Source organism: Cebus imitator, unplaced genomic scaffold (assembly GCF_001604975.1).
Source record: "Cebus imitator isolate Cc_AM_T3 unplaced genomic scaffold, Cebus_imitator-1.0 Scaffold53, whole genome shotgun sequence".
Classification (NCBI taxonomy): Eukaryota; Metazoa; Chordata; class Mammalia; order Primates; family Cebidae; genus Cebus; species Cebus imitator.
In genome coordinates, this window is record NW_016107368.1 from 3,432,659 (window position 1) to 3,452,878 (window position 20,220).

The window sequence follows — 20,220 nt, forward strand, 5'->3', positions numbered from 1 at the left end:
TGGGACTACAGGCACGCGCCACCATGCCCAGCTAATTTTTTGTAGTTTTAGTAGAGACGGGGTTTCACCATGTTGACCAGGATGGTCTTGATCTCTTGACCTCGTGATCCACCCACCTCGGCCTCCCAAAGTGCTGGGATTACAGGCTTGAGCCACCGCGCCCGGCCTACTTTTCGTATTTTTTAGAGATGGGAGGGTCTCAGTATGTTGTCCAGACTAGTATGAGCCACGATGCCCAGCCTGGTTTCACTCTTACTGGATAAAATGTTGGGGTGAGCACCCTGGTAGCTCAAGCTCTGCCTACGCACTGGTTATCTGTGCTGACATCTAGATTGATTTGGCAGTTTAAGATGGCGTAACTCTCTTGGTTCCATTCACTCAGGTGAGTCTGTCGATCAGATCCAGGTGGGGCCCCTCCCTGACACTCCAGACTCTTGGATACAACTGCCTACCCCATCTTTCCTCTTCTAACGTGCACCTCAAGCCCAAACAGCCCAGCTAGGGGAGGGATGTTACCCACAACCCTTATCCCTAAACCTCCTCCCTCTACTCCTCAGCCTTCCATGAGATCAGACAACAGCAGCTCCATCCTTCAAGTGGCACCAACCAGAATCTTGGGTTATTCTCTGTGGCTTTTTCTGAGACAACCAAGAAATTCTGTGGGCTCTGCTTTCAGAATCTGAACACTTCTCACCCTCTCCCCTGCTACATGTTGGTCCAAACTATCTTCATCTCAATCTCAGGGGGTCTCTTTCCACTCAGCCTGTCCTCCCCACAGCACCAGAGGGCGCCTGTGAGCCCCTGAGTCAGGGCACATCTCTCCCTTGCCTCCACGGCTCCCACCCCTGGTGGTGGGGGAAGCCAAGGCCTCCCCAAAGCCCACCAGGCACTGCACAACCTTCCCCATCTTCTCCCTCCCTCACTCTGATCCAGCCATACAGGTCTCCTTGCTGTTCCTTCAACACAGCAGGCACTGCTCTGCCTCAGGGCCTTTGCACAAACTGTACCCTTGACCTGGAACACCATCCCCGAGATCTTTCCTCTTCATTGAAGTCTTTGTTGAAATATCACCCTCTCTCAGGCTCTCCTTAGCCTTTTTTTTTTTTTTTTTTGAGACAGAGTCTCACTGTTTCCCAGGCTGGAGTGCAGTGGCTCAATCTCAGCTCACTGCAACCTCTGCCTCCCGGGTACAAGCGATTCTCCTGCCTCAGCCTCGCGAGTAGCTGGGATTACAGGTGGGCATTAGCACACCCAGCTAATTTTTGTATTTTTAGTAGAGACAGAGTTTCACCATATTGGCCAGGCCGGTCTCAAACTCCTGACCTCAAGTGATCCACCCTCCTCCACCTCCTAAAGTGCTGGGATTACAGGTGTGAGGCACTGTGCCTGGTCAGCCACCATATTTTTAAATTCTGCCCCCACACAGCGGGTTACTCTTTTACCTCCTTGGATTCCTCTGAATTACTGACCACTGTCTACCTATTGCATCATTTACTTGTTTATTACATTGACTGAGGAAGTCACAGGAGATCTCTTATCCGCTTTCCTAATCTGAAAAATGAGCACTCATCCATTCAACAAACACCAGAGGGCTACTGCTGGTACAGCAACAAGGCAATCTGGCCTCTCGCCCTCAGGGAATTGACCAAGTAAACAACTAAATGACCATGGTAATGGGTAGCTATGATGATGAAAACTGGGCAGAATTTTTTTTTGTTTTTGAGACAAGAGTCTCGCTTTGTTGCCCAGGCTGGAGTGCAGTAGCCTGATCTCCGCTCACTGCAACCTCCACCTCCCGATTAACTGGGATTAGAGGTGTGCCACCATACCCGGCTAAATTTTGTATTTTTAGTAGAGACAGGGTTTCATCATGTTGGCCAGGCTAGTCTCGAACTCCTGGCCTCAAGTGATCCGCCCACCTCGGCCTCCCAAAGTACTGGGATTACAGGCGTGCGCCACCGCGCCGGGCCTTTATATATATATATATATATATATATATATATATATATATATATATAAACTCTTTATGTAGGGAAACAGGCACAAAGAGGCAAAATATGTCTTGCAAGAAAACATGGCTGATGGCTGTGCTGGGATCCAAACAAGGCTCCCCAAGGTTGCAGCTTTTGATCCCTGGCTCTCAGGCAGCCTCAGGGAATCCATTCAAATATGCGGGTCAGACCGGTGGTAGTTAACACTACGCAGGCGCGTGATTGGGGGGGTGGGGGTTGGGAGGCAGAGTGGCGCGCAGGCGCAAGAGGCGAGGCACGGGTCGGGTAAGAAGGCCCTGGAATGGGGCTCAGGCGCAGAAGCGGGTGGGCCGTATCGGAGGGCAGGAAAGGCGCACAGGCGCAGGAGGTGATGAGGAAAACAAGGCCCTGGAACGATGCGGGGGCGCAGGCGGCGAAATGAGTGGCGCGCAAGCGCAGGAGGGTGGGTGCAGGGGAGGCGCGCAGGCGCAGTAGGAGCGGGAGAGGCGCGCAGGCGCAGTAGGAGCGGGAGAGGCGCGCAGGCGCAGTAGGAGCGGGAGAGGCACGCAGGCGCGGGCCTTCTGGCGGCACTTTGAGAAAAGTTTTGGCGACGCCCGGACAGTCCTTGCGGTACTCCATGTAGGTAAGCAGGTGGCAACTGTCTCTGTAGTTGGAGCCGGGCGCGATGTATTTGGCATACGTAATGGCTGTGTTCGAGGCCGTGTTGTGCGCGGCGAGGGGGTGTCTCGTTGCTGTTAGTCCTTGCTGAGCCGCAGTCGCGCCTCCCCGTCGCGCTCGGTGGTCCAAGTAGCTCAGCCCGCAGACAGGCGGGTCAGCGGCGGCCGAGACCCCCAGGTGGACCCAGAGAGAAGCGGGCAGGTGGAGTGTCAGCGGCAAAACCAGGGAGAGATGGGGGCACAGGCAGGGGGCGTGGCACTGAGAGGGGGCAGACACAGGAGGCGTGAGGTATGAAGTGGATTGCCGAGGGAGAAAGAGATGACCAACGAGCCACAGAAGGGGATGCGGGGACAGGTGGACAGTCAGACGCACTGACCCAGAGAGAGAGGAGTTCAGCTGTACGCGCACGAGCAAGTAGACAGGTCAGCGGCAGGCCCACTGTCCCTCCCGGGCGCCTTCTTCTCCTCAGTGACCAGAAACTTCTGACAACTGCTGACCACCTGCACCCCCTCCACTGCCCCCCCTACACCCAGCCGGGCACCCTATGACGGTGACCTCCATGCTCCCATCCCATCAAGGCAACCTCTGAAGGGACAAATCGAACCCTAAAGATCCTAACACTGGCTGAGCTGCCCTCGGCCAGCCCTGAATCGCTAGCTCCCCCGCTCTCAAACTGGCTTCGCTGGGAACCCCACTATGCTCACCCAGGAGCCAAAGAGTCCCAACCTCTGGTTTTCTTTTCTGGATGTTGAGTGCCTTTCTGCCATGGACTCTGAACCATGCCCTGGGCCCATATACATAGCAACATGATTCACAATAGCCAGAAAGTGGAAGTAATCCAAGTGTCTACTGATGGATAAGTGGATAAATTTATCCACATATATATGTGTATACACACACATGTGTACATACATCATGAAATATTACTCAGCCTGAAAAAAGAAATGCTAATACCTGCTAAACATGGATAAGGCCAGGCGTGATGGCTCGTACCTGTAATCCCAACACTTTGAGGGGCTGAGATGGGAGGATCTGTTGAGGCCAGGAGTTCAAGGCCAGCCTGGGCAACATGGGGAGACCCTATCTCTATTTAAAAAAAAAATTATTAAAAACTTGAAAACATTTTTAAAAAGGATGAACCATAAAGACATTATCCTCAGTTAAATAAGCCAGAAAATGACAAATATTCTTACAATTCCACTTTTAAGGTGCTTAAAGTAGTAAAATTCAAGAGACAGAAAGTAGAATGATAGCTTTCAGGGGAAGGGAGAATAGGGAATTGTTTGATAGATGTAAAGTTTCAGTTTGAAAAGATGAAACTTCTAGAGATACATGGTGTTTATGGTTGTACTACATTGTGAATGTGCTTAATGCTACTGAACTGTGTACTTAAAAAGGGTTAAAATGACACGTTTTATGTTACGTATTTTTTACCACAGTTAAATTTTTTTTTTTTTTTTTTTTGAGACGGAGTTTCGCTCTTGTTACCCAGGCTGGAGTGCAATGGCGCGATCTCGGCTCACCGCAACCTCCGCCTCCTGGGTTCAGGCAATTCTCCTGCCTCAGCCTTCTGAGTAGCTGGGACTACAGGCACGCGCCACCATGCCCAGCTAATTTTTTGTATTTTTAGTAGAGACGGGGTTTCACCATGTTGACCAGGATGGTCTCGATCTCTTGACCTTGTGATCCACCCGCCTCGGCCTCCCAAAGTGCTGGGATTACAGGCTTGAGCCACCGCGCCCGGCCACCACAGTTAAATTTTAAAAGCCTTCCTGACGTTAGTAGATTCTTAGCATTTCTCAAAGTACATTGAGAGAACTTTAAGAGAACAGTGAGACCAAGGTGAGAATCATTGTAGAAAATACATACATTCCTCTCCTGTATTTGAGCATCCCCCACTTGACAATATGATCAACCACTTGTATTTCCTTGATAACGAATCAATATTGAAAATGAAGTGAAAAAATACTTGCAAAATATATGTGCATCTCTGTAAAAAGGTTACACATTTTGAGAACTAGGTTAGCAGTGAGGTGTCTAGATAACATACAAAAATCAACAGCATTTCCATATACCAACATTAACTACCTAGAAAACCTAAAAGTGGGGAGATAAAATGGACAGTAGAAACAAACTATAAAATAGAATTATGTTGACCAAAAATTTTACAGTATAGTTATGGATAAAAGTATAAAGGTTTGGCTGAATTCAGTGGCTCATATCTGTAACTTCAGTCCTTTGGGAGGCCAAGACAGGAAGATCCCTTGAGCCCAGAAATTTGAAGTTACAGTGAACTGGGATCACGTCAGTGTACTCCAGCCTGGGTGACAGAGTGAGGCCCTGTGTCTGTTTTTAAAAAAATCAAAAAGGGGCCAGGCGTGGTGGCTCACGCTGTAATCCCAGCATTTTGGGAGGTCGAGCTGGGTGGGTCACGAGGTCAAGAGATCAAGACTATCCTGGCTAACATGGTAAAACCCTGTCTTTGCAAAAAATACAAAAATTAGCTGGGTGTGATGGTGCACACCTGTAGTCCTGGCTACTCAGGATACTGAGGTAGGAAAATCGCTTGAACCTGGGTGGCGGAGGTTGCACCACTGAACTCCAGAGCAAGAGTCCATCTTAAAAAAAAAAAATCAAAAAGGTTTACTAACAGAAACACAAAAATGCAGAAAAAGTGCCATGAGATATACCTCAGAAAGGTTGCTGTTTACACTGTGAGAGCTGAAACGAAGCCAAGCATTGCCTTGTTCAGCCTCAGTTGGAAAGGTACAGTGGGCCATTCAAATTTTTCACTCCTCTGTGTATGTCCTGGACTGACCTCTAAAGTGCCATAAATATTGATTTGGGAGTTACCAGTAAATTTTAGCAAGGAGCCAGATTTGTAAATACGGAATTGGCAAATAATGAGGACTAACTGTACTAACTTATTAAAAAGTAAAAGCCCACCAAATAGTTGAGGAGGGCCATTGATGTGGTTTGCATATTTGCCCCAGCCAAATCTCATGTTGTATTGTAATCCCCAGTGCTGGAGGTGGGCCTGGTGGAGGTGTTTGGGTCATGGCGTGGCTTGGTGCTGTCTCCCCCGTGGCTTGGCGTTTGCTGTCTGCATGATATTGAGTTCTTGAAAGATCTGGTCATTTAGGAATGAGTGGCGCTCTCTGGCTTGCCCTGGCTTTGGCCATATGATGTGCCTGCTCCCCTTTTGCCTTCCGCTGTGATTGTGAGCTCCCTGAGGCTTCACCAGAAGCTGAACAGACCCCAGCACCATACTTTCTGTAAAGCCTGTAGAACCATGAGCTAATTAAACCTCTTTTCTGTATATAGGGTCCCATCTAAGATATTCCTTTATAGCAATGCAAGAATGGCCTAATACAGCAATCAAATATGACATTAGCCTTATCTGCACTGCATTAATTTTTTTTCGCAAGGAGAATGCCATTTTAAATTTCTGGTACATTAAGAAAAATGAAACTCAAAATGGGCTTGAGTATCTAGAACCTTAAGGAACACTGGGAGTTTTGTTGCTCCTGATACGCTGTTTCTCTCCAGGCTGGGAGATGTTCCCTCTCCCGCTCTGCCTACTAATATTTCAGGGACACACTGTGAATATGCCATATCAGCTCTGGTCTGCTTATAATGGACTGTTGGATGGGAGGTGAATAAACTATCTTCCTTAAGGTGTTACTGAATTTTACTGCAACAGCAAAACTCATCCCTAATGATGGAATTAGTCAAGAGTCATACCTTGACTGTTTAGTTAACCAAGACTGACTGTGTTGATGGTAACCATTAGCTCATACTGAGGACTTTCTGGAGTCAGACACTGCATTCCCTGTACCTCATCTCCATGTCCTTTCATGGCGACCCTCTGAGATAGGAATCTACTTTTCAGATTTAAAATCTCTGAGCCTCTGACAATGGAAATCACAGCTGCTCAGAATTTGAACCCAGAACTGATTTTAGAGTCCAAGCCTCTCCCCATCACACTAAACAAAGGACAAAAGTATTTTTGTGTCACACCAAAAATCAAGACATGGGACCCTGAAGTACTTTTTTTTGTCAGAACTTATTGGAAAAGTTTCCCAGTTGCCTCCAGGCAGGTGAGTTGATTTTGGGGCCCAGTTCTTAAAATTTGTGAAGGCTTTTTCTTTCTAATGTCTCATCAAGTCCCCCGAGGAGAAAAAAATCAAATGGGAGCCCGCAGTTCAGATTTTTCTTCTAAAACAGGCCGTTCTTTGTAGACTCCCCAATAGGCTTCCCTGGAATCATGACTTCTTCTAGGGAGCACCTCTTCAACAGATGAACAGTCAAGAAACTGACCAATAAAGAATGTGGCTTCTGAAATACAGGAGGGAGAGCTTCTATCCAGAGCAGCACTTCACTTATTGCAATGAGGTCTTCCTGCCAAAGGCTGGAAGAGTAGAAACACAAGTTATCACATGGGGATTCTTGTACTATGTTCACTCAGTCTCCAAGATCCCACAGTTACCATATGATGAAAATATTCTGGAGTGAATTGATCCATTTATAAATTGGCCCTCACCCAAAATCTCTCCACAATGAACTTTTTAGAGTGGCACTATCCAAAAGAAGTATTACCGGAGCTACCTATGCAATTTAACAATTTATAGCACCCACATTTGAAAAAAGGAACTTGGGCAGGCCCAGGGGCTCACACCTGTAATCACAGCACTTTGTGAAGCTGAAGCAGGAGGATTGCTTGAGGCCAGGAGTTTGAGACCAACCTGGGCAACACAGAAAGACCCCATTCTACAAAAATATTTGAAACATTATGTATGAATGTACCACTGCACTCCAGCCTGAGCAACAGAGCAAGACTCTATCTCTAAAAAGTAAATAAAAAAATAAAACTGGTAAAATCACTTTGAATAATATTTCTTTAACCCAGTATTCCAAAATATCTTCTTAACATGTAATCATGATTTAAAAATACTGCTGAGATATTTTATATTCAATTTGTGTGTGTGTGTGTGTGTGTGTGTGTGTGTGTGTGTGTGTGTGTGTAAAAGGGTCTATCTCTCACCCCCACATCAATGTCTAATAGTTTTTCATTCAACTGTAAAGTGAAATTGGAAATCTTTGCAGAAGACGAGGAATAATGAATGTGGTACGTTGAACTGCTGGGCCCACCCACACTTCATCAACAGATGAAGGTGTGGAAGGGTTTAAACCAGTCAACAGTGAACAAAGGACAGTGGAGACGGTGAGTTACAGGCTGAGTTGTATCCTTCCACATTTCATATGTTGAAGTCCTAACCTTTAGTACCTCTGGATGTAACTTATTTGGAAACAGGATCATTATAGAAGTTAACATGAGGCCATTAGCGTGGGCCCTAATCTTACTAATCTGTCCTCATAAAAAGGGGAAATTCGAACACAGAGACACCCAGAGGGAAGATGGTGTGAAGACACAGAGAGAAGACAGCCATCAGCCAGCCAAGGAGAGAGGTCTGGAATGGATCCTCCCCTCATAGCCCTCAGAAGGAACTAAGCCAGTCAGCCTCTTGATCTCACACTTTTCACCTCCAGATCTGTGAGACAAGAAATTTATGTTGTTTAAACATAAATTTAAACAACATAAAACCACAGCCCTCCAGTCTGTGGTACTTCGTTATGTAGCCCCTGCAAACTAAGACGTGGGTTGGCTTGTGGCATTAAAACACTTTGCCCATGTGAAGGTTACAGGCAGTCTATAGGACAATTGAAGATGCATTCTACTTTCTGTCTGCACTGTGCATCTAGCTATATTAAAGAAAAAAAACAACAACTCAACAACTAAGTGATTTGTGGTGTCATGGAGGCTCCCTCTGCACATGTCTTGGGGAAAGGAGAGGAGAAATGGTGGGTAGTGGAAGTTCAAGTCTCCATCCCTTATTATCTGTGTAATGGGCCAGCACACCTCATTCTCTGGATTCCTGGCAAGTAGAACTTTTTCCACTTGAAGTTTCTGACAAAAGGCCTTCTCCAAATAAGACCCAATGAGACATTTGTGATTTATTGCCTCCTACTTTCTAAAAAAGGCGGGAAGCACAGCTGACAACATTGGTGGCCAACTGAAGGAGTTTACATACCTTACCATGATCCTGGTAGAGTAGAGACAGCATGAGTTGAAGCCTGCTACTCAGAACCCACTGCAACTCGTGTGTGTATGTGTGTGTGTGTGTGTGTGTGTGTGTGTGTGTGTGTGTTTTGAAGCCTGCTACTCAGAACCCACAGCAGCTGTGCACGTGTGTGTGTGTGTATGTTGTGTGTGTCTTTTGCAATTCCAATCACAGATCTGCCCTCTCTTGGACTCAGAGGGCTCAGAGGAGCCCTCTCTTGGGGTCTGAATGCACCGCCCAGCAAAGCTTAATGCATTGCCCAGCAAAGCCAAGCAACTGAGTCTCACCATCAGGACAGCTGAGAGCAGCTCCATCAAAGCAGTCAGTGGTACATTTGATCAATTTGTTTTTTGTATTTCTGGGCTATAAAATGTCTCTTAAGTTTCATCATTGGACCTATTGAGAAAGGAGAAATTAATGGAGTTGTGGAAATAAAAGAAAATTCCACATACCCATGCATGACCAGGCAACAGAGTCCTATGCTTGGGGCTGGGCTGGGTGGCTGGCTGTGCCATTGACTTTCAGGGTGTGTCACTTTTGCTATCTGTATGGGGATGATAAAACTTTCATGTGGTCCTTCAGCTGTAGTGAGGATTCTGTGAGCTGGAAGGTGGAGAGCATGCTGCACTCTGTGCCTGATGTGGACTGTGCACCCAATGGAGGAGGGATATCATCATCTCAAACCATGCCCCTATCCCCATTTTACAGGTGAGGAAACTGGGGATTAGAGGGGACCAGTTCCTATGAGGTCAGCCAGCAAGTGCTTGGCAGAATCAAGACTCAAACTGAGAGTTGTCTGCTCCCATAGCCCAGGACATTCATTGAAAGCCTCTGAGTCACCAGGGGCTCTGGGTGTCCCAAGCAACCCCACAAGAACTGTGTTTTCAACTGATAGATGAAAAGACCACCAGCCTGGACAACATGGCAAAACACCTCTACGAAACAAAAAGAAAAAATTAGCCACACATGGTGGCGTGCACATGTCCCAGCCACTCAGGAGGCTGAGGTGGGAGGATCACTTGAGCCTGGGAGTTCAAGGCTGCAGCAGCAAGCCGTGATCCTGACATCATACTCCAACCTGGGTGACAGCGAGACCCTGTCTCAAAACAAACAACAACAATAACAAAACACACAAGACTCAGTGGGACAAATCCCTTCCCTGTGTAGAGGGAACAGGATTTGAACCCAGGTTGTTCAATGCCACTTGCTTACTCTGACTCTTCCATCCACACCATCAAATTATAGCCGAGCGCTGGTAGAATCCAGTATCCCTACTCTGGAGTGAGCCCTACCCTCAAAGGGGAAGAGAGGCAAAAATACAACTCATACAGAGAATAATGTCATGTTCTGATGTTTTATGGAGGCAAGAAGACACGGTGGTATAATGGGGATGATGGCAAGCTACAGGTAAATTGTTAAGGACAATGGCAAGCCACTTTAGCCACCATGGTCAGGAAAGGCAGAAACCATGCCTATAAACTTTATAAAATTAATCACAGAAGAAGGGAGGGGAAGAAACTAAAGTCAGCCACACTTACAGCACACTTAGCATTCATCATTAGGTCAGTTTGCTCTCTGATCCCTTCCTCATAGCTAGCTGTTTGCCTGTTGTTCCAGAATCACAAAAAACCCAGTTGCAAGATACAGGTCCCCTTAACTGCTCTACAGATAACGTATTAAGCATTGTGAAAGATTAAGTTTTCCTTTTTTTTTTTTAATCTGCCTTGGAAAGTTTTCCTTACTTAACCATTGTGAAAGGATATCTTTGAGATATCCTTTCAAGTCCTGCATACCAGTGAAACTACTGATGCCCACTGATCTGAAGGACCCCACAGGAGCTGCCTTACCAAAGACTGTAGCTTACACATCCTGATGATTTCATCCCTCTTACCTCAACCAATCAATCACTCTAATTTTCCAGCCCTTCACCCCCAAAGATCCCCTTAAAACTCCAGCCCAGAATTCTCAAAGAGAGATTTGAGGGTTCCTTCCATCTTGGTTGGCCTCCCTGCAAGGGAATTTAATTTCTTTTTTTTGTTTGTTTTTTGTTTTTGTAGGTTTGTTTTTTATTTTTGAGACAGGGCTCACTCCATTTCCCAGGTCGGAGTGCAGTGGCACGATGATGGCTCACTGCAGCCTTGACTTCCCCCAGCTCAACAAATCCTCCCACCTTAGTCTACTGAGAAGCTGGGCTTGTGCCACCATACTCAGGTAATTTTTGTATTTTTTGTAGAGATGGAATTTCACCATGTTGCCCAGGTTGGTCTCAAACTCCTGGGGTCAAGCCATCTGCCCACCTCAGCCTCCCAAAAGTGTTGGGATTACAGGCATCAAACACTGTGCCTGGCCATAATTAAGACACTGTGCCTGTCTTTGCTGCAACCCCTGTTGTCTCAGTATATTGGTATATTACTGTGCAGTGGGCATACAGACCTAGTGGTCCTGTACAAGGCTGCTCTGAGGAGGAAGCGGCCTGTAGGGTGAGACCTGGACAATGAGAAGGAGCCATTCATGCAAAGAATTGAGGGGGAAGGGCACTCCCAGGAAGGCAGACTGGCAGATGCAAAGGCCCTATAGTTGGACAAAGCCCAGAGAGATGCAGGAACATCAAGAAAGCCCACGGATTTGGAGCAGAGTTAATGAAAGGTCAGAAAGAGAGAGATTGTATAGCTCTATAGTAAGGAGTTTGGATTTTATTTCCAGGATGGGGACCAGTTAGCTAGAGGTGGCAGCATCCCTCTCCTGGTTCCTGGCTGATCTCATAGACCCTCTGACCTTCAGGAAAGGGCCTATGTCTTCAGATCCCACACAGTCCCAGGTGCTAACAAGGGACCAGCCTCAAAATGTCATGGCCACTCACCCAACTCTCCACCATAGATGGAAAAGTCCTTCTCCAAGATGACCCACTTTTGAATCTTCTGCGCATTGCTTGTGGCTTCCTGGTTCACGTCATTGATGCCTTCCTGGATAGCCTTGTAGATCAGGGAGTCTTTCCGCTTCACAATGTCAGTCACGGTAGATGCCCAGCTACCCAGATCCCGACAGAAGTCGATGGCCTCCGAGGTCAGATTGTCCAGAGGTTCTCCGCTCATCTGATTGATCTCACACTGCCCCAGGACACCCCTGTCACCACACACTCTCCTTGGCCAGCACCCCTCCCCGGGCCTAAAGACCAAGAAGTGGGTCTTGAACCCACAGGTGTACCCTCCTGACCTTGGGGTGGGGCCAGGGAGCGCAAGGCCAGCAGAGACCCCCCCAATGACAGCAAACCCATGTTACCTTCAGCGTCAGCAACATGGTCAAAAACTTCAGTTTATCTCCTACTAACATGGCGTTACTGATGATCGGGATCTTCTTCTTAACCAAGGTCTCAATGGGAATGGGGGCCACATTTTCAGCACCGGCAGTGATAAGGATTTCTAGAACAGAGCTTGGCTTGGTACGTGTCCCGCCATGACAGCGTGCAACCCCCAACCCCTTGGAGATCAGAAGGGCAGTTGCTGGCATGGCCAACACTCACCCAGAAAGCCCCAGAAGCACAGGAGGACCTGGCCCTCTTCCCTCACCCACTTTTAATTCCCATCAAGTGTCCAAGTTACGTCTTCCTCTTGGACAGCATCTTAATAATTAATTGCCTGTTTCCTATTTCCTGGTCCACCATGCCCTGGTTTTAGGTTCTTCTGTATGTCCTCCTTGAAAGATAGTGAAGCCTTTTTGGCCACACGTGGTCCATCTGTCTTTTGCTTCTTAATCACTTAGTAACCCCAACAGAATGTAATGTAATTCCGGTCTTACCCCCAGGGACGTGTGTAGCAAACCTAATTTTGGCAAACTCTGAAAGAATCTTTCTCAGTCTCTGAAATTCTTCAACAGTGCCTTTTCCTGCCGTAGACCCACTGGTCACTTGTTCTTTCATCCTGAGATGCTTCCCTCTTTCTGTACCACCCAGCCAAATTCACTCCCCCTTGTCCCGAAGGGACACAGAGTCACCTTTACTGTGGTCGTTAATAGCAGTAATAATAATCAATATGACCATGAAATGGATATCAGTGGTGTAACTCCTCCTTGGAGTAAGAGTACTCTGAGTGGGAACTACTCTCCATGTTTGTTTGTTTGTTTTTAATTTTTATTTATTTATTTATTTTTAATTTATTTTTTTTTTTTGGAGGCACCGCTGGGATTTTTAATTTTTAAAGACAGGGTTTCACCATGTTGGTCAGGCTGGTCTTGATCTCCCAGGCGGATCAGGTGATCTGCCCGCCTTGGCCTCCAAAGTGTTTGAATTACAGGCATGAGCCACAACGCCCGGCCTCTCCACGTTTTAATGTGTGTGATTTGGGTGGGTTGGACTGCAGGGGTGAGCATGTGACCAGCTCTGACCAATCAACATATTTCACCCACAACAGTGATTCATTCTGAGAGAGATCTTGGCCCAAGGATCCAATGAGAGGCCTCGTTTGCTGAAAACATTGAGAATAATACACTCTAGTCTCTTGGGGGGTTAGAGGTGAGCCTCAAGTGTTGGTAGCTTTCTTTGCCATCTTTCAGATGGCAAAATTTCTTTAAGAATAGCAGCGGCCGGGCACCGTGGCTCACACCTATAATCCTAGCACTTTAGGAGGCGGAGGCAGTTGCATCATCTGTGGTTAGGAGTTTGAGACCAGCCTGTCCAACATGGTGAAAACCTGTCTCTACTAAATATACAAAAATTAGCCAGGTGTGGTGGTACGTGCGTGTAATCCCTGCTACTCAGGAGGCTGAGGCAGGAGAATCACTTGAACCTGGAAGGCAGAAGTTGCAGTGAGCTGATATCGTGCCACTGCACTCTATCCTGGGCAACAAGAGTGAAACTCCATCTCAAAACAAAACAAAAGTCAGGGTGCAGTGGCTGACACCTGTAATCCCAGCACTTTGGGAGGCCGAGGCAGGCAGATCACCTGAGGTCAGGAGTTCGAGACCAGCCTGAGCGACATGGAGAAACCCTGTCTCCACTAAAAATACAAAATTAGCCAGACGTGGTGACGCATGCCTGTAATCCCAGCTACTCGGAAGGCTGAGGCAGGAGACTTGCTTCAACCCAGGAGGCAGAGGTTGCAGTGAGCTGAGATCGTGCCACTGCACTCCAGCCTGGGCAATAAGAGCGAGACTCCTGTCTTAAAAAAAAAAAAAAAAAAAAAAAGCACCAGCGGCCAGGCACAGCAGCTGATATCTGTAATCCGACCCCTTTGAAAGCCCAAGGTGGGCAGATCACTTGAGCCCACAAGTGCAAGACCACCCTGGGCAATATGGTAAAACCAGGTCTCTGCAAAAAATTAGCTGGGTGTTGGGGCACATGCCTGTAGTCCTACTTAGTCAGGAGGCTGAGGTGGGAGAATCACCTGAAAGGGAAGTAAAGGCCACAGTGAGTCATAATTGCACTACTGCCTTCCAGCCTGGACAACAGAGTGAGACCCTCTCTCAAAATAGTACCAGCACAGAGGAAAACTCAAGAAACGAATTTTAAAATTTATTACCTCATTTTGGCACCCAGATTCAGCCAGCTGACCTTTTGGCCAGCTGACCTTTTCAGTTATGTTGAGTCAACAGTTTTGCCGTTTTTTTTCCCTCAAACCTATTTAAACCCATGTTAAGCAGGTTTTAATAAAAATGTACTAAGTGAGGCCGGGCGCGGTGGCTCAAGCCTGTAATCCCAGCACTTTGGGAGGCCGAGGCGGGTGGATCACGAGGTCAAGAGATCGAGACCATCCTGGCCAACATGGTGAAACCCCGTCTCTACTAAAAATACAAAAAATTAGCTGGGCATGGTGGTGCGTGCCTGTAATCCCAGCTACTCAGGAGGCTGAGGCAGGAGAATTGCCTGAACCCAGGAGGCGGAGGTTGCGGTAAGCTGAGATCGCGCCATTGCACTCCAGCCTGGGTAGCAAGAGCGAAACTCTTGTCTCAAAAAAAAAAAAAAAAAATGTACTAAGTGTTCTCCATCAGGTTTTGGCAAACTGTGGCCCTTAGTGGCCAAATACAGGCCACTATCCCATTTTGTATGACCAAAAGCTAAAAATGAGTTTTACATTTTTTAAGTTGCTGGAATTCAAAATAAGAATATTTTTGAAATATAAAAATTATGACACTCATATTGGCAGCTGGCCACACCCATTCTTTATGTGTTGTCAATAGCTGTTTTTGTGCTACAAATCACAGAGTTGAGAAGCTGCAACAGAGACACACGTTTTGTGAACCCAAAAATATTTACTAAAGGGCCCTCTTCAGGAAACGTTGGCTTATCCTTGTTCTATACTTTCTTTAATCCTTACAACTCTGTAGATTATTATTCTCTAAAATTGCAGAAGAAAATGCTACTTTTTAATTCAAGCCCATTTGAGCCAGCTTGAATGAGTTTGAGTAAAAAAAAGTTAAAACTGTTGGCTCAATATAACCAAAAAGTTCAAAAGAGTATGGCTGGATCCAGGTGCCAAAATGTCACAAGGAATTTCTTTATCCTTGTCTTAGTTTCCCTCTGGGTTGGTGCTATTCTGAAAGGGGCTTCAGGAGATTCCAGGGCTTGTCTTTTGCAGTTCCATCCTCCTGAGGGTGGACCATGGGATGCCAAGTGACCAAGAAGTAACTGTTTGCAGGACAGGAGAACAGAGCTGAGTTGTACAGACTAAGGTGTTTCTGCACAGCCCCTCTGGGAAGGTGAGGAACTGGGGTGGCCTTTGTGCTGGTACCCTGGGCCCTTAAATGTTCAGGGTGGGCCTGCTTGCAGGAGATCCCCAAAGAACTCAGCCCCTGGTACCTTTGATGCGGCCAGTGACATAGAGGAAACCCAGACTGTCCAGCTGGCCCAGATCCCCAGAGTGTAGCCAGCCTTCCTCATCAATGGCCTCTGTAGTTTCAGTCTCCCTTTCCAGATAGCCCATGAAGATGTGCCTGCCCCAGAGGCAGATCTCCCCAATGCCATCCTTGTTCTGCTGGAACAGCATGTTCTTACACCCACTCAAGATCTTGCCGCAGCTGAGGGGACAGAAGCAGAGAAACTGAGGCTCATAGAGACAAAGTCAGTCACCCAGCTCTGCCTAGGTCTGCAGCCTAGGCTCCTAATACTCTGCTCAGCTAGAGCAGGCTAGATATGCACCCCAGTGCACATAAGGAGGTGTTTGCTGCAGTGTTTAATCCAGTGTGTCAGATTCCCAAAGGCTTTGTGAACTGGAAAACCCAGCAGTGGCTGAGTGTGGTGGCTCACGCCTGTAATCCTAACACTTTGGAAAGCTGAGGCAGAAGTATTGCTTGAGCCCAGGAGTTCAAGACCAACTTGGGCAACATACGGAAAACCTGTCTCTCTACAAAAATAATAAAAAATAAAAGTTGGGCACAGTGGTACATATCTGTGGTCCCAGCTGCTTGAGAGGCTGAGGTGGGAGAATTGCCTGAGCCCAGGAGGTCAAAGCTGCAGTGAGTAGTGATCACGCCACTGTACTCCAGCCTAGGTGACAGAGTGAGACCCTGTCTCAAAAAACAAACAACAAAAACAAAAATGAAAGAAAGAAAAAGAAAATCCAGCAGCATTGTAGGCTATTTTTGTTCTTTGTTTTTTTATCTCCACATATACCGGCAAAGAGAAAAGTGCTTTTGGCTTAAGGATAGGAACAAAAACCCCTCATCTTTAAGAAAACAGGTAGACCTCTCCGCAGTGATTAGGACAGCTAATTTTAAGAACGACAACCACTTAGAATCTCTTTAGAGGTAAAAGTTACTTTCATAAAACAGTAGCACTGTTTGCAATCTGGGTTCTTCTAATTTTTTAAAATAGAGTTAGCATTGTCCAGGGCAGTTCTAGGATGCAGGAAAGGAAGTATTTTCTCCTTGTGTTGCTGAGATCTCTTTGATTAAGTTAGAAGGGCCAATGGACCCAGATTTAACTGTAGGAATTCTCCCGGTGAGCAAAAAAAAAAAAAATAAAATAAAATAATAATAATAATATAATGGAGACAGGCCTGAGAAATCAAAAGCTGCCTTATGATTTTCCCACTCAAGGCTTTCTAGGTATGTGGAAAAATCCAGAAGCCATAAAAGAAAAGATTGATAAGTTCAACCATCTAAATTTGTGACCACAAATTTCTGCACAGTAAAAAAAAAATCTTAACTAAAATCAAAATACCAATGACAAGCCAGGGGATAAAATATTCGTAACTCATATGAAAGACAAATGGCTGATTTTCTTAATTTGTAAAGAGTGCCAACAAACCAATAATAAAGGGACCAATAATCTAATTTTTAAAATAGGCAGATAATATGGACAGTACATAGGAAAGAAAGTACAAATGACTTTTAGTATATGAAAAGCCTGGGCATGGTGTTTCATGCCTGTAATCCCAGCACTTTGGGAGGCTGAGGATTGCTTGAGTCCAGGGGTTCGAGGCCAGCCTAGGCAACATAGCAAGACCCCATCTCTACAAAAAAAAAAAAAAAAAAAAAAAAATTTAAACTGCTGAGCATAGAGGCTCATACATATAGTCCTAGCTAGTTGGAAAGCTGAGTCCAGGAGTTCAAGGTTACAGTGAACTATGGTTGTACCATTACATTCCAGCCTGGGCAACAAAGTGAGACCCTATCTCTAAAAATACTTCGTAATTAAATTTTTAACAATAAATAAACACATATATGAAAAGATTTTTTTCAAAGCTCACCTGTGCTAAAAAAGAGGGAGTCAGGGAGAAACACAACCGGAAGATTCTATGATAGCTATGATGGGAATTTGAACCTGAATTTGGTATTCTTTTTTTTTTCTTTTTTTTTTTGAGACGGAGTTTCACTCATGTTACCCAGGCTGGAGTGCAATGGTGCGATCTCGGCTCACCGCAACCTCCGCCTCCTGGGTTCAGGCAATTCTCCTGCCTCAGCCTCCTGAGTAGCTGGGATTACAGGCACGCACCACCACGCCCAGCTAATTTTTTGTATTTTTAGTAGAGACGGGGTTTCACCATGTTGGCCAGGATGGTCTCGATCTCTTGACCTCGTGATCCACCTGCCTCGGCCTCCCAAAGTGCTGGGATTACAGGCTTGAGCCACCTGAATTTGGTATTCTTAAAGTTTTCTTATCAGTGGGTCCAACCTTGCAGCCTAGGGCAAGCTGAGCTTGGGAAAAAGCCAGGAATGGCCCATGGAGGTGTTTTGAGATGGAGGATCATGGGAATGAAAGGTAGTGAGGTCACAGGCCGCGAACTTGGAGGCAGACTCACAAGTGACAAACAGGTAGATCATGAAATGTTCAGAGAGCCATCCCCCTTGTCTGTGGCTCTTTGACCATCTAGGGCTTCCCATGGTCCTGCACAGTTAGGACTTGGGGGCTGGAGAACAGGAGCATTCTGGAGACACCATGTCAGGATTCCTCTTAACCCAGAGGCCACCTTCCCCCTCTTGACCCCATGTTATGGGAAGAGCAGGGGTCTGCCCAGGAGGCTGATACCTTAGAAGCCTGTAGTTATTCTGGTGGGATATTGTGTGGGGTCCTGAGCTCTCACTCAACCCATACAATTCACCTATAGGTATGTCCAAGCTTAGAAAGAACTCGGCAGTCTCTTGGTTGAGGGGTGCAGCCCCGCTGATAAAAGAGTGACAGTGATCCAAGCCAAGGGACATCTTCACTTTGCTGAACACGATAGTCTTAGCCATGCGGTAGCTCATGGGAATATTATGTTTCCTGTGAATAAGAATGTATCAAGTGGAAAGGGGGCTGATGGGACCCACTGGAGAAGGCTGAGCCTCCTCCTTCACTAACTACCCTCCCAGCCCTCTGGATGCTGTACCTACCCCAACATCTTTTTTGAGTTGACCTTGAAGCCAATGTTTCTTGCCCACACAAATACCTTCTTACTCAAGCCTGTGAACCTGGCACTATTTTTCTTCACTTCCACTTGCATCTTCTCCCAAATTCGGGGCACTCCCAAGAAGACAGTAGGCTTTACCTCCTTTAGAGTATTTATCAAGGTGCCCTGTATGGAACAAAGCTAGGTTAGCCATAGCAGTGCCTTTCGTGCATCAGGGAGGTCCATCTCTCCTGATCGACCCAACTCTGTCCGAGAGAACATTCCTTCACTGATCAGATCAGGCAGGGCTTCCAACTCAAAGGAGACAACCCATTGGCTGGGTTGGCCAATCAGATTTTTGCACCCTCTGTAGGGATTTGATGAGGACCATAAAACCTGGTAAGATATTTTTGGAAGGTAACACGACAGTCCTATTAACATTTTAAATGTAACCTGTCAACTTCACTTCTATGGGTGAAGTAATTCAGCTGAAGGAAACACAGCTGACACATTCAGGCACACAAACACATTCAAGATATTCCTTGCAGCACTGTTTTGTAACAGAATGGAAACACCTTGCAGGTTCAATGACAAGGGGTTGGCTAAAGAAACTGTGGTCCAAGCATGCAGTGGACTATTATACAACTGTTAAAAAGATGCAAGATTCTCCCCTAAAGTGACTTGTAGGCTCAATGCAATCCCTATGAAAATCTAGGAAGTTTTAAAAAAAAATACAAATTGACAAGCCATTTAAAAAATTTATATAGAAATGCAGAGGACCTAGAATAGCCAAAGCAATTTTGGAAAAGAAAGACAAGATTGGTGGACTTACTACTGGATTTTAAAATTTATTCTGAAGTAGGGTGAACAACTATTCCTGGTTTACCCGGAACTGCAGGAGTATCTGAAATGTGAAACTTTCTGTTTTAAAACTGGGAAAGTCCCATGCAAACCAGGAAAAATTAGTCATCCTGCTATAAAGCTAGTGTAATCAAGTCAGTGTGGCATTGGTGTAAAGACGGATATGCAGATCAGTGGAACAAAACAGAAGATCCAGAAACAAAACCTTACATTTATCATCAATTGATTTTCAACAAAATGCCAAGACAATTTAGTGGAGGTTGGGTGAGGGGACTATTGAAATGCAGAACAAAATAAAACAAACAAAAAAACACCTCCACAGAACTTGGGCTTAGAGCCTTATTTCTCACCAAACACGAAAATCACCTGAAAATGCACTATAGCCCTAAATATAAGAGATCAAACTAAAAGCCTTCTGGAAGAAAACGTAGACGAAAATCTCTGTGACTTTAGGTTAGGCAAAGACTTCCTAGATATGATACTAAAAGCATAAAAGAACCTAGATAAATCAAACTTCAAAAAAAAATAAAAAATAAACTTCATCAAAATTAAATGCTTTTTCCTCTTCAAAAGATTATTGAGAAAACAACAAGCCACAGAACTGGGAGAAAGTATTAGCAAACCACAAATTTGGTAAAGGATTTGTAACCAGAATATATAAAGAACCCTAAACACTCCACAATAAGATTAGATATGCAACCAAATTTTTTTTTCGTTTTTAATTTTCTTTCCCTTCTTTCCTTCCTTTCTTCCTCCCTCCCCCTTTCTCTCTTTCTTTCTTTCGATAGA

The 20,220-nt window shown here is 45.8% G+C and overlaps 1 protein-coding gene and 1 long non-coding RNA gene across 2 annotated transcripts in view; one reads left to right on the forward strand and one right to left on the reverse strand.

Moving 5' to 3' along the window:
• Positions 1-2,527: 2,527 nt before the first annotated feature.
• LOC108304235 lies at positions 2,528-10,108 on the forward strand. Its single transcript, XR_001825168.2, has 2 exons — positions 2,528-2,613; positions 9,353-10,108. It is a non-coding gene; the product is annotated as an uncharacterized LOC108304235 (long non-coding RNA).
• Positions 6,921-20,220, reverse strand: part of ACSBG2 (acyl-CoA synthetase bubblegum family member 2) — a 29,572-nt gene continuing 16,272 nt past the window's right edge. The window contains exons 4-10 of the mRNA XM_017528324.2: positions 18,575-18,756; positions 18,231-18,464; positions 15,561-15,778; positions 12,050-12,189; positions 11,631-11,877; positions 9,058-9,166; positions 6,921-7,059 (exon numbers count right to left, since the gene is read on the reverse strand). Coding sequence (XP_017383813.1) covers positions 9,093-9,166; positions 11,631-11,877; positions 12,050-12,189; positions 15,561-15,778; positions 18,231-18,464; positions 18,575-18,756 — 1,095 coding nt within the window. The 3' untranslated portion in view covers positions 6,921-7,059; positions 9,058-9,092. The remainder of the gene's footprint in view (positions 7,060-9,057; positions 9,167-11,630; positions 11,878-12,049; positions 12,190-15,560; positions 15,779-18,230; positions 18,465-18,574; positions 18,757-20,220) is intronic.